This window comes from Beta vulgaris, chromosome 7, assembly GCF_026745355.1.
Source record: "Beta vulgaris subsp. vulgaris cultivar EL10 chromosome 7, EL10.2, whole genome shotgun sequence".
NCBI classification, from domain to species: domain Eukaryota; kingdom Viridiplantae; phylum Streptophyta; class Magnoliopsida; order Caryophyllales; family Amaranthaceae; genus Beta; species Beta vulgaris.
Genome location: NC_079208.1, coordinates 4,298,365 through 4,313,121, shown reverse-complemented (window position 1 = coordinate 4,313,121; position 14,757 = coordinate 4,298,365). Strand labels below are relative to the sequence as shown.

Here is a 14,757-nt window from a genome sequence, read left to right as displayed (position 1 = left end):
ATCTTAACCTTTTCTACCTGGATCATGGATATAGACAGGAAAAAGAAAAAGAGACAACAACGTGTTTTGTGTGTGACGCTCCACATCGTATGGGCGCGTTCACGTAGAATTAGGCTTGGAAATCAGCTTATATACAAAATGCATCTCTATTCTATATGTCAAGAGGGGTAGGACACCAAAAATAGGAAAAAGAAAAAAAAAAGAGTAACTACTTGCTTTAATCAAAAAATATAAAAAGTAAAAATAAAAAAGGGAACTACCTAATTAATTAAAAAAGTCAAAAAGGATAAAAAAAAGGGTTACAAAAATAAAACAGTCAACAGTTTAAAATTTCCTAATTTATTAAATATAATTAAAAATTAATTTAATTTTCTACATCCCCTAAAAAAAATTAATTTTTTACATATTTTCACACGCATGGTGTGCATATGAAACTAGTATTATCTAAGTGTACTCAAAACTGAATTGTTTCAAATCCTTCCAGGCTTCCAGCTTTATTTTTCTTTTTTTATTCTTTAGGGAAATTTTCCCCTTTTAATTTTCTTATTTTTTTGTCCTCTTTTTTTTTTCTTCCCCTTTGTTCATTACTTTGTATATCAACTAGTCATTGTAATATTAAATTTTATTCCATAGTTAATATATTTTAGAAAAGGTAGTGGTGTAAATCTAATATATTTAGGTTACTTGTTATATAATTCAAATGTTACTATAACATTATATTTATAGTTGCTAATCTTTTTATGAAGAGTTACTATCTTTATATTAAAAGAATTATCATATAAATCTGGATATTACTTTTCATATCCTTGGGAAGTTACTTTTCATTACTAGGTGCATAGGTTAGAAAAAACCATTAATCATAATCATAGGAGTTACTTTAATTTTTTTTTGGAAGATATTTAAATTTAGGTCACCCACCATATTATTCGTTAGTTACTTAACGTAATATCTAGAGTTACTTATGTGTTAATATTCACTATTAAATGACGCTTTTTAAAAAGGGATTTATCAATTTATTTTGAGTTAATCATTAATTATATGGTTTCATTTCACTTGAAAAAAATCATTTTATTCTTCGTGATTTACTTAACTCAACAATCTTCAGTTTTACTATGACATCTTTACAGATTAATATTATAATATTGCATGATATTGTTTTATTTTTAAATACAAAATCTTATATAAGATCGTCTTACCATAATTTATAGTAAGATGAGGATTTTTTTTTTAATAATTGTTGGGGGTTTTTATTAAAAGGCCTCAAGCCCAAAATGATTGTTTAAACAAAAGCTACTGCTATGAAATTAAAGAGACCAACCACTAACAATGGGCCTAACTTGGTCAAAAGGCGATCCATCATATGGATTAGCCTGGGACTTAAGGCTATAACCACACAACAAATTTTGCGTCCCTTCTTAAGCCTTGTTTGACCAAACAATCCGCAACATGGTTTGATTCTCTGCCTTTGTGGATAATCTTCAGATTGAGCCATGATTTACAAGCGTTCCGTATGAAATTTAGAGGAAAGGCTAGGTTCCAAGGCCCCCCTGAGTCCTCTAAGGACCATTGCACCGCATTTGCAAAGTCGGACTCAATGGTCATGTTGCTCTTTTTTGTTCGATCACTGGATATGGAGATTTTTATGGCTCGAAGGATTGCAACTGCACCAACTGCAACATGGTTAAGCCGACAATCAAAGAGGCGTCGACATTCCAATTGATCCAGCCAGAGGGAGGGGCAGACCATAGACAAGGAAGACGAGGACAACTTGTTGTCTTAAAGAGTTCACTCATGCTTTAAGATAAGAGGTGACCCATTATATGAAGTAACCCTTTTAACTTATAAAGTGAACCTTTTTATTAACTATGGTTACAAACTCTGTAATCTCATGTTTTTTTTCCTATTTCTTTCATAAATAAAAATAATTGATATAAATTAATACCATTTGACCCTTTCATACCAACTTAATTCATTATTCTTCGTCTTCTTTGTATTTTTTTGTAAATTTTGTTGGAACATTTATAGTGTAATGGGTTTACAAGCTCATATGATCCTATACTAGAAGAGGAGGAGGTCTAGTATGTTAAGATTAGAGTGCACAAAATCACGTGGAAAATCAAGCAAAACGAAAGCTCATTCGCGGGTCGTGACCAGTGCATTGTCGCGAGTCGCGAAGAGGGTTATGTTCAGAGACGTGAAAAGGTGCGTGACGGTTTATAACCATTGTATTGTGTACGTTATCCTTTTAATGACTATTGGGATTCTTAATCTGAGGATCAAAAGTTCTTAATCAGTGGATTAAAGGGGTGTTATGACAATAACAACTCTAATCTATGAAGGTGATATTTATATATGACCTTTGTGATTTTTATGAGGATAGAGAAAAAGAAAATCAGTTTTTCATATTCCAAAAGACTTGCTTTGCTTGAGAGAAACTTAGCTAATTTCTCTCTAGTGTTCTTCACAAACATAAAACACAAAGTTGTTGTTGATTCACATAGAAGATCATCGTGTGAATTGTTTTCTCTATTGTATCTCATTAGTTATTTCGTGGTAACCCCAATTATCCTAGATGGGTGAAATTAAACTAATAGTAAAGTGTAGTTTTCGTGTCTTAGAGTGGTTTATCTGCTTTCCTTGTTTGATCACATCTAACAAATTTGTTGTGATAGTATATGATTATAATGTTCTTGTTCAAAGGTCAAAGGAGATCCATTATTTCACTTAGATTACTCATGTAGTCATGTGTTTATACTAGTAAAATAATTTTTGTCATTGATAATAACATTTGTAGGGTATTAGAAATTTAGAAGTTAGAAGCTTGATTAAAGGAAAAAGGAACTTTTGCTCACCAGAAAATGGTTTTGTTTGAGTTTGGTAGTGTAAGACCCAAAGATGGAACAAAAGAAAAAGAGATTGGGTTGGACTGTGCCGGCCCAACACGATTTGGGCCCGGCCCGGCCCGAGCCCGCTCGAGGCCCGCCCCGGCTCGTTGTCCGCTACGTGGGCCGCGGGCCTGTCACGGTTAAGAAATTTTATTTCCGGCCCGCACCGGCACGAGCCGACGTGAGCCGGCCCGTTCCTTTTCTTTGTTTTTTACCCTAAAACTGTAAAAAATACAACATAAAACATGGGCCGGCCTGCAAGAAGCACAAGCCCGGCCTGGGCCGGGCCGTGGACAAATTTTTAAAGTTTCAAGCCCGGCCCGCCATGGCCCGCCACTCATGGGCCTGGGCCTGGCCCGCCATTTACTCGAGCCCGTGAACAGGCCCGGCCCATGCCCACCTCTAATTTGTCTAAATGACTAATCAAGCGGAGATTGTTTAATTTGGAGATTGTTTAATTTTGTAAATATTACTAAAGTGCCATAGAATACGCATAAGTGTAATATATATTTTACACCTTACCCCAGAAAAATTAAAGTGGTTGTATGTATACATGAGAATTTAATTTCCATGAGAAGTTTCATTTTTTAGGAAGTTATTTCCTTTATATAATTCATAATGACCCGAATATATTTGGTTAACATCTAGGAAGTTGCAATTCTCATGAATTAATGTGAGAATTTTGAATGACCAAAGAATGGTAGGGGAATAAATTCCCATGTTTTGTAGGAGTTTCAATTTCCCAAGAAATTTCAATTTTCCCATATAACGTCAACCAAACAACTACCCAAATCAAAAAATCATGGAAAATCCTATTGCCTATATAATTTCTTGTATACCAGACAACCACAAAAAATTCCAGTGAGCAAATGGATCTAATTGAGTAGCACATAATACATGCATGACGATAAAATGATTATCTAGTTTGCATTTAGGAGTTCGATCAGTCTAGTTTTTTTTAAAGGTAAGAAGAAATTATCTGGGCTGTCCTTGCATAGGAGCCCCGCCTTAAGACCAAGTCAAACATCCCTCAACCTCCTCTAAATCCCAAGCAAATGCTTGAGGTAATAATTGAACTCTAGACTTTATTGGGAAAGATGGGAAAACCCACCACTATAGCCAACCCCAATTCCTAAAATGTGTGTTTTAAGACTCGAACCCATCATTTCTCATTTGAGATACAAATATAATGACCAACTACTCTAGAATTTCATGTTCGACCAGTATAGTAGTAATGAGTTAAATGACACTTAAGATGTACTTCATCCGTTTCTTGAAACGTTTTGACTTGCTATTCGCTCACTTCGATTTGACCGTTTTTTTTTTTTTGCGAATTTACATTAGGAAATATATAGTCATGTGAGACTTGTTAGATTCATCTTAATATATATTTATAAAATATCAATTATTAAAAGTTTTACTTATAAGGAACCAGAGACACAAAAGTTGTGCGTTGATAAACGTGTTTGGAGAAATGTTTCAAGTAATAGGAAATGGATGAAGTACTTGTTTTTAAATAAGATTAAATCAAATTATTTAGAACCCCTTTGGTATTACTGTGGTTTTTTTTTTTGTTTTTCTTATTTTCAAAGTCATATGATATAGGTGCTATAATGAATAAAAAAAATAGTCAAATTTATTGGGAATACGATGATTTTAAAAATTGACAAATAAAAACTTAAAATCACTTTTCCCGATTTCTTATTTTTTGGTTTTTAGTTTTTAAAAAAAAAACTAAAAATTGAAAACAGAAAACGATAAAAAATTGAACCCTTAATTGATGTGACCACACATCTCAATTAAGCACCTTCTTAACCAAGTAAGTGTTGGCCCAGTGGTGATGGGGACTGACTTTGGTAGGACGGACCCGTGTTCGAATCCCCGCAACACCCTTGGGAGAGGAATGGAACCTAACAACCCCGAACTTGACCTCGATCCAGATGTAGCCCGAAGGGTGAACCGGGTGCAAACACCAAAAAAAAAAATTAAGCACCTTCTTAATCATAAACCCCAATGGGTTATTATCAATGAAAAAGTTAAAAAAAGGATCAAATCATCAATGGAAATGGTTATGAATGTATGATTCAGTGCTACTCTTTTCTCTTTTGTAATCCTGTTTTGTGTCCCACATGGGTTGCATTACATTCTTTAGCTTTCAACCATTTTTTTTCTGGGCAGATTTAAAGATGCTTGCTTGATTAGCTGATATTTTTCTCTCTTTTCCTTTTCTTTTCTTTGGTTAATGCCAAAATCCCAAAACACAAAAAAGAACAAAAGGTCGAAGTGAGAGAGAGAAAGGCTAAAACTTGCACCCAAAAATAGCCTCATTTTCAATACCCACCTTCCAAATGCTCCGGAAATCTCTGCTTACTGCCTTCTTTACTGTGCAATTGTCTAAGGTTCATCTTTTTCTCATTTAATTTCTCTTATTTTTAGTGATTTATTTTTGTTAATTTTGTGCCCTTTCCAATTTATTTTTTTGCAGTGTTGTATATGGGGTTTAGGGTTCTGCATTTGTGCTGAATTTGTGGTCAATCTTCAATCTTAAAGTATCTGAACTTGTATCTAAAGAAGTTGGCAATTTTACTATTGTAGCATTTTTCATGTTCATACATTCTTAGGAAATGTGCTTTTGGTGGCATTTTTGTGTTGTGCAGCTTAATGAATCTACTTTTTTTTCTTAAAGAATTTGGGTTTGTTGTGACTTTAATTTGTACCCTTTTGTTTTCTTAATTTTTTTCAGCAGGTGCTGAATTAGGGACAGAAAATTGCTGTACAATAGCAATTGTTTTGTAGTAGCATATATTAGCTATTTCATATGGCAGCTTGTGGGTCAAAATCCCTTACTTGTTCTGATGCTGGAACGGCGAGGGGGGTATTGACCGTTCTCGGAAGAAGACTCCCTACAGAGAGTCATTCGGGAAAAGTGACCTCTGTGAAGTTTTTTGATGAAAGGAATGGCCACAAAATGGCGGTATCATGTTCAGCTAAGTTCAAGTGCTCGTCGAATTCACACAGTGTAAGTAGATCGAATAACAATGACCCGTTTCTTAATCTCCACCCTGAGATTTCTTTGCTTAGAGGGGGTGATGCGAACAACATGATGAACAGCCCAAGAAATGATGGTCCAAGTGGTAGTATCACTGATACTTTGAGAGAGTCATCCAGGACTAATAATTACAATGAAGCTACGATCAAGGTTATTGGTGTAGGGGGTGGTGGTTCAAATGCAGTTAATCGGATGATTGAGAGTGCCATGAAAGGTGTGGAGTTTTGGATTGTCAATACTGATATTCAAGCCATGAGAATGTCTCCTGTTTTCTCGGAGAACCGCTTGCAAATTGGTCAAGAGCTCACTCGAGGTCTAGGGGCTGGTGGAAACCCAGAAATAGGAATGAACGCAGCTAAAGAAAGTAAAGAAGCAATAGAAGAGGCCCTTCATGGCTCGGACATGGTCTTTGTGACGGTGCGTTTTTTATACCTTTAGTCTTCAGACTTCCGTTGTTTCTAAAAATACTACTAGTATTAGTTAATTAATATTCTTCAATATTGGTGATATAGAAAGGTACATTACTCTTCCTAAGCATTTATAAGGCTCTATACCATTTGTTTATATTTTATCATGATAGGTTATAATCTAGTGTTTTATCTGCATATCTATTACTCCCATTATAAGCTTTAGTATTGTAATTTCAGTTTTCCAAAGCGTGAACTGATAATTGTATTAACGAGTACGATTTGTTTTTAATGTTGTGCACTAAATGTTCCTGTGCTTTTAGAGTGTTTGTAAAAAAAATTTATAGGACTGACCTCTTCATTCAAAGAGACTCCAGCAACCAACTTACCACATACAAGCGCTCTGGGCTGGAAAGACTACACATGGATTTTTCTAACCCGTTAATTTTAAGCCTTCTGCACACTTTATTCGCACCATACATGCTGAAGGTCTATCATACAATCTGCCTCCCCTCCCCCCAGCGAGCAGATAAAACAGGAGTTTTGTATGCCCTATCTAATCTTTGGACATCTGTTTTCCTTTGACGGAATGAGCTATGTGATTTTATTAGAAATAGGTTGGTAATAATAAAGGACAGCTTGGCTGCGCATTAAGACAAAGTTGGCTGAAAATTGATTTTAGTTTTGAGGAGGATTGGCATTCTCATTGGTTATTACTTTATGCAGGCTGGAATGGGTGGTGGTACCGGAACTGGTGCAGCTCCAATAATTGCAGGGATTGCAAAGTCAATGGGTATCTTGACTGTTGGCATAGTGACAACCCCATTCTCTTTTGAGGGAAGGAGGAGGACAGTCCAAGCCCAAGAAGGAACTGCAGCTCTGAGAGAAAATGTTGACACTCTAATCGTCATTCCAAATGACAAATTATTGACTGCAGTTTCCCCAAATACACCTGTTACAGAAGCATTTAACTTAGCTGATGATATTCTACGGCAGGGTGTTCGTGGTATCTCAGATATAATCACGGTATGTGTTATTAGGAAGGATTCTAGAATTTTACATTTGCTTTTTAAATGATAAGATCTCAGACTTCAAGCACTGTGGAATTCTATGTGGGTCATCCACCCCTTTTTTTAAATGAAATTTGAGTAAAATATATTATAAGAACAGAACAAACACAGTTAAAGACCCTAGCTTTCAGTTAGTAAAATCAACAAATGTAACTACCAATTACCAAGACATAAAGCACTGAGGCATACTTGCAGTTAGAAGCTTGTCACAAAACAAGGAGATCTTTATTTTGTAGTAGAGGCTAGAAAATGGGATCACAACTTCAATGTCATTGATTTCGTTTTATGTGATGTGCTGTTTCATGTGTGGCTTCTATATTGATGCCAAAGTTTCTGATCTGCTGTTATATTATATTTCAGGGCTATTGCGAATCGGTTACTGAATTAGTTACACTTAGGGATAATATTTTACGCTAAATATAGGAATTTTGTATCCGAATTTCGGTTAAAACTCGTTAGAATATCTCATATCTTACAAATTACAATATGAAATGAGAATATGAGGTTTAGTTTCAAGATTTAGGTTACAGAATACATCTAGAAGCGCTTGAATTGCAACAATTCAAATTTGTCAATTCACAGTGCAATTGATATAACACCCTTAACTAGCTGCTTCTTTGACCGGGGCTGTTTTGACAAATGTGTTCACTATGGCGACTTTGCATCTATATCAAAGCAAGGCACCAATAAGATCAGTTTCCAAATTTCCCTATAGAAGTAAATAAAGGAAGCATATCGTACTGGAGAGTGGTGCTTCCTTTGCTATATGGCAATGATTTCCATGCTATGAGAATTCATGGTTTATGCTGTGAGGCTAAGATCTTCTGACGGCTTGAGCTATGATAATAATCTTTGGTGAGCATTTCATGTCCGTGGTGCTTGTTGACTGTCTGATTATTAGATTGAAGTAAGTTTGCTGTCCTGAAGTACACTTTTATCAAGCTGTTCAATCTGTAATCTTGAAACTGTTCACAGATTCCTGGTCTTGTAAACGTGGACTTTGCAGATGTGCGGGCTATTATGGCAGATGCTGGCTCTTCGCTGATGGGGATCGGAACTGCTACTGGTAATATTTATATCTTTCTGATGACGCAGTATGAAATCAAAATGTTTTGACGTGGATGTGAGCATTGTATAAAGTCTTAACTGTTAATCGTAGTTCTGATCCTGAATTCATCATTTATCCTCAAGTGGTGGAGGTTATATTTTGTCCAACATTCCGCACTCGTGATGATCCTTCTTAAAAAAAAATCACTTGCAACCGTCTCATCTTTGAGAATTTTTTTTAATGAATGAAGAGAGGGTGGGTCAATTACTGGCCTGGGAAGGTGGGGGTAACCTTCTATGAGGTTCCTCTCCTTATGGCCCAACCCATAGGCCCAACTAACATTCTCCTCCGTCTCACTTCCTCCCAGTGGAGATTCTGACCCCAAGCACAACCTGATTGAAGGATTGGGATCATATAACTTGTACAGTAGAACTCGGGAAAGCATCTCAGCCTGTCATGATAGTACCATGAAACTAGATAAATGTCAACGGAACATTGTCTTAGGGTTTCCATTTCAAATATGCTGTGTATCTTTGTGCAGGTAAGACCCGAGCAAGAGATGCTGCCCTGAATGCCATCCAGTCACCATTGCTTGATATTGGTATTGAAAGAGCCACTGGAATTGTGTGGAATATAACCGGTGGAAGTGATTTAACTTTATTTGAGGTACCTGCTTTTATTTTGTCAGGCTTGTGGATATAATGTGCAATATTTTCTCTGGCAATCATTTGATGTGCAATTTTTTTCCCAGTACTCATTTATGTTATGGTATGAAATATTTATCTAATGCTTCTTTAATAACAGTCTGTATTACTGTTTTTGAGAATGCTTCTTATTGTATTATTAAGTTAAAGCCTAGTGGTCTTATCTTTATTCTTTAAAGATTAAGCATCCATACTAAATTTGATAGTGTTATTGCTTGAAGGTGCTCTTGAAAGCTTCTTAACTATCTAGTACAGAATTAGAACTAAAAATAGAGGTTTTGCTTCACAAACAGCAGAGAATCAGAAAACTATATATGTTCATGTCTGGGTAAGAAAAGCCGTGTTGTTTGTTTGACTTGCTCTCGCCTCTCGGGATGGTCAATTGAGTAATAAAAAGTTGAAACTTAATCTTTTCTACATGTAAAACTGATGCCTCTTGTGACGGATGTTCAAATTGTAAAATTTTGACAGGTGAATGCTGCAGCAGAAGTTATATATGATCTTGTAGATCCGACAGCCAATTTGATATTTGGGGCGGTGATAGATCCATCACTAAGTGGTCAGGTACATGTGCAATATGTGATGTAGGCATTTAGTTTTCTGACTTTTCTCCACTTTTGTTTTAGAAAGGTTATCTTTAGATTTTTTGTTTCCTTATATTTCCTCCATTGTTTTTAGTTGTTGACTAATAAACTGTGTCAATTTCAATATCATTTTACATAATAACTATATATTAGTAAAAGAATATTGTTAAAAGTGGGATGTGTGAGTTCTGCAAATCAGCAAAAGTGAAAGAGAACAACAGAAAAATGAAGTCTTATTTTCAAAAAGAAATAAAAAGTTATCTCCACATTAATTTGTCTTCTCTATGTGGCTTCAATAGCCCACATTTTCCCCTTCATCTGTTCCCTTTTCAAATACTCCTTTTCCTATATACTCCTTTTCCTAAATACTCTTACTATTTATTAGCAACATACACTGAGGAGAGTGGGTGTGAAAGTGGGTCCTTTTTGTTTATTCAAATTGGAGTGGGAGTGTGGTTGTGAGAGAGTGTAGAATTATGTGAGTGGAACAAGTGGGATAAGGTAAAGTGAAAGGGGGATAAACCTTTACCAACTATCTAAGAGATGGAAGGGCGGAGGCCTTTGGTTTTTTCATGCTGTCAAAGAGTTGAACAATGGTTTTTTCATGTTGTCAAAGAGTTGGATAATGGTTTTTTCGTGTTGTCAAAGAGTTGAACAATGAAAACTGATGGCGAGTGCCTTATCGAATTGATCGGGACATGTAGGAACAAGGTTCAAGTCTATCGGTCTATTAGGATGCCTGAGCCGCATACATCACTTCCACTTGACACCTATCGTAATGATAAACGGTTTGTAATGGATTTTTTGAGGCAATTGTAGACCCTAGGTGGAAATTCTAATTGGTCAATAAAATATATTTCAATGCATTTTTTTCATCTTTTTTCAGCCATTTATTGTGACAGTTGGTCTTGTAAGAGATCGCTTAATTTTAATGGCCCAAGCCCAATATTAAGAAGAGAACGGACCACATTTCTGAATATGGTGACTAGTTTAATCTATTTAGTTTGCAGTTTAATCTATTGAGTATTCAATTTTTTTAATCCATTCCGTAAGACTGCCAAATTATTTTTTAAAATTATATCCGTTGTAGTTCGAGATTCAAAGGGAAACAAAGGAAGGAGACAAGAAGGGACGATTAGGTTGGTGCGAGATGTCTTGGGACAATGTTGTATTAGAGTAAGATGGAATAGGCTCGTTGAGAGGATGTAGGCTTGGGTTTGTTTAATTTTATATTAAAATTAAACCGTCTATTCTAATAATTTGTGTTATTGTGAAAGGTAAAAAGGAGTAAAGAAACTTTGTGTTGATTGGAATAAGGTAAAAAGTAGAAATATCTTGTGGAAACATACTTAAATGGAAAGTAGCAATATCTTTAGGGATCCTCCATCTTAATCTAGTTGCCATAAACACTTTTGGGACAATATTAATGGCAGTAAGAAGAGACAAGAAAATGTGGGTGGCAGGATGGGGGGGGACCAATTTTGGAGAAAAGGTAGAGAGAGAAACTTACCGAAAGAGGATGTTGCAACTAATTTGGGACATCAAATATGGAATATGTGGCAATGGATGTCGAGATGGAGCGAGTAATGCTTTAGAACTTTCAGGAACAGAAAATCGTTTTATGATTTTAAAATCTTCAAGCTTGTAGTTCCTACAAAGAATCGGGCTAATGGCATATGTTTGAATTCTTAAACAGATCGGTTTTTTTCACTCTCTTTCAATTAAAAGACTATTCCACCTTTTTTATTTCTTGTGCTAGTGACCCTAGAAATTCTTAGATTTCTTTCAATCGCATTCTGTCATGATTGTATTTTTGTATCGTACTGAGACCTGTTAGAGGGGTGAAGATTCCCCTTTTCTCACCCAAAAAAACCCACCTATTTTTCAGAGTGATTTGAAAATACCCCTGTGTCAACCTTAAACTACCTGAAAATAGCCCCAACAACTCCCAGAGATTTACCTGGGGAAGGTTTTATAAGATTTGCCTTACCTATGCGTCCTGAGTTCCATGTTCTGTAATTATCGAAATTGTTGGAAGTTACAACTATGTCATGTATCAAGGTGGATGATGTGCTAATGACATAACTCTCAAGCGTAGGATATGTAGGATATCTAGGAGTTCCAAATATTGTTAGAAGTTATAATTTGTCTTCAATGTTTAATGCTCTAGTTCTATGTTGCAGCAGGAAACTTGGTCAGATTTTGTCGTATTAAGTTGCTACTTCCATAAATTTGTACTATGGCTCCAGTGCTCCATCTCCGCGCTCAAGGCTTTAGCCATGCTGGGAATGCGTAGCTCAGATGTCCACCACTATTTTTTGTTTTTCCAATTAGGAACTGGCTGGCCCATCAGGGCCTGAAAAGTCCATCAATTGTCTGCCCCATTAAAAGTGATTAAGCTGTGTCAGCCGTTTAGCTGACATTTTTATGTCATCTGTCCATTATATATAAAGCTGAAAACTCATCCGCTAGTGAGTTGCTTTTTTCGGATGGACCTTGGACATGAGCTTCAAATTGACCGTGAACATGAGCATTGTATTTCTTTGAATGCAGTCAGTCTGAGAATGATTGCCTCTCAACTAAAAGATATTAGTCGCAATTACAACAGAACCCTACAATTGTCTTGCTTGTTTTCTGATCCTTTTTTTTTTTGTACAAAATTTCTCCTTTCATTTCAGGTAAGTATAACTTTAATAGCAACTGGGTTCAAACGTCAGGAAGATGGTGAAAGCAGGCCCCTCCAGGTATCCTTCAACCCCCTCCCCCTTTTCCCCTCCAAATAACAAACACGCAATAAATAAATGAAGAAAGGATATACGAACAGGATAAGAAGGAAAAGACATTTAATGATTCAAAGCTAGACCTCAAATTTTTTTTGCCTGATTTCTGTTATACTCCGAGGATGCAGGCAAGTCAGCCATCGCAGGGAGATATTGGCCTTGGAATGAACCGACGGCCATCTTTCAGTGAATCTAGTTCTGTGGAGATCCCTGAGTTTCTGAGGAAAAAAGGACGTTCACGCTATCCAAGAGCATGATTCATTTGTTTCCAGCATGATTCATCTGTATTGTCTGAGAAGCTTCACTATTTAACTTGGACATATAGTTACTCTTCTCTTTGTAGGTAGAAGTTATGTCTTCTGGTTTGCTGCCTTTTAGCTCGTACATAACATTCATTTCCTTGCTTGAAATATAGGGTTTTGGAATAAGAGTAGCTTAAGTTGTTCTGTATACCTTGAAATTTTAACTACGTTGTGCTTGCTGTGATATATACTACTGTAAGAATTTTTTTAGAATATATATTATTCATAATTGTTTGAGCTGTGTTTTGTTTCTTGGTGCGGACATGAAGTTTCTAACTGAAGTCGTGTACTGTACTACTGTTCTACAGTTTATTGTGCTCTGTTACAGTTTGTGCTCTGCCCCATTGCTCTAAACATTTTGCTACAAAGGTCTAATTCTTGAAGTCATATGGAAAACTCCCAGTTGATTGCCCTCAATTAGGTTATATTTTGTCCATTAAAAATGAGAGCAACATTGGAATTATACTTCACTGTCCGGACGTATCTTATATCTAGACCTGGTTATTGGACAAGGTAGCCCAATGGCTAAAAAGTTAGGGTCGAAATTTATAGGAATTATATTGGACAATGTTTTATCGGACAGGATAGTTATTGGACAGGTTTGTTATTGGGCTAACAAAAAGAGCTAATAATTTTGAAAAATAAAATAGATTTTTTAAATAATATTATATGTACGAATTCTTATTAATTTATACTCACTTTTGGCTCTCTGTGTTCCTTGGTTCAGGGGCGGACCTATTAAGGGTCCTGGGTGGCACGTGCCCCACCAAAAAAAATCGGATTCTTTTTACTTTTAACATCAAGCAGATATGTACAATAGGTTAAAATTAAAATGCGCGCAATAATTGCATATAGTACAACTTGCTCCAGTGGTTACTCTTGTCTTTGTAACATCTCATTGATGTTATGTTGCAGATTTATTAAGGTTGTGAAAATTAAAGTGTTGCATTGTTTTAAAATATGATATTATGATTTTTCTTTTCTAATTTGGTGCCCCACCAAATTCGAAGTCCTGGATCCGCCCCTGCCTTGGTTTTCCCCTATATGATGTGATCCTTTTAAGACCTCATCCGCACATACCCTTGACCCGACCAATAACCAGGTCTATTTATTATCTAGTAGTATGAGATACTTTCAAGTATGTTAAGTAGGAGATGACAATTGTATTGTTTCAATTGGGTCAATCTAATCGTGATATTGAAATTTTTGGGTACAGTTTTGGTTGGGCTATATTCCAGAATATTGTCAATTAACTTATTATGATAGGAAAAATTAACACCAATGGTCCAAACTATGGATCATCTTTTATAAACAGGCCATATTATTGAAAATCCATTGTTGGTCTAAACTTTAAACTCAATATTCTATAAATGAACCCATCAACCTACCAGAGGTAAAACTAGTGAGTAATGTCACGTGACTTGCACATGACATTTTAATGAGTTAATTTTTTTCCTTTTTTTTCTCTTTCGCCTATATTTTTCCCAACTAACCCTCGTTAACCCGCTTTTTTTTTCTATCATCCACTGCCACTAGCCCACTACCACCACTATCTCCTCCCTTCACCCACCATCATCACCATCCCCATCTTCTCCCTCCTCCCTCCACCTCTACCATCCTCATCTTCTCTCTCTTCCCTCCACCTACAACCATCCATCAACCCCACCATCGAAACCCCACCACATCCCCAAAACCCCACCATAACCTTCAAAACCCTCAAAACAGAAACCCCACCACCAAAACACCACCACCAAAACCTGCGAAACCCCACAACCCCACCAACAAAACCCCACAATCCCACCAGCACAACCCTACTACAATCCCGATTCCCTGCAACCAGCGAAACCACCACAACCCCCGAAACCGAAAATGAGGGTTGTTCTTGTTCTTCTTCATCACTGAAGTATTAAGGGCATCAGGTGGCCTAA

The 14,757-nt window shown here is 36.2% G+C and overlaps 1 protein-coding gene across 2 annotated transcripts; it reads left to right on the top strand.

The window, feature by feature from the left end:
* The first annotated feature begins 4,950 nt into the window (after window positions 1-4,950).
* LOC104898369 (cell division protein FtsZ homolog 2-1, chloroplastic) lies at window positions 4,951-13,064 on the top strand. Of its 2 annotated transcripts, none has more exons than XM_010685435.4 (8): window positions 4,951-5,284; window positions 5,632-6,351; window positions 7,068-7,367; window positions 8,387-8,477; window positions 9,001-9,125; window positions 9,635-9,727; window positions 12,426-12,491; window positions 12,656-13,064. In XM_010685435.4, the coding sequence occupies exons 2-8, from the start codon at window positions 5,704-5,706 to the stop codon at window positions 12,782-12,784; spliced, it is 1,452 nt and encodes a 483-aa protein (XP_010683737.2). In that variant the 5' UTR covers window positions 4,951-5,284; window positions 5,632-5,703; the 3' UTR covers window positions 12,785-13,064. The 2 variants fall into 2 exon arrangements, with proteins under 2 accessions (XP_010683737.2, XP_019106289.2); XM_019250744.3 differs by having other exon boundaries at window positions 5,629-6,351.
* The last annotated feature ends 1,693 nt before the right edge of the window (window positions 13,065-14,757 follow it).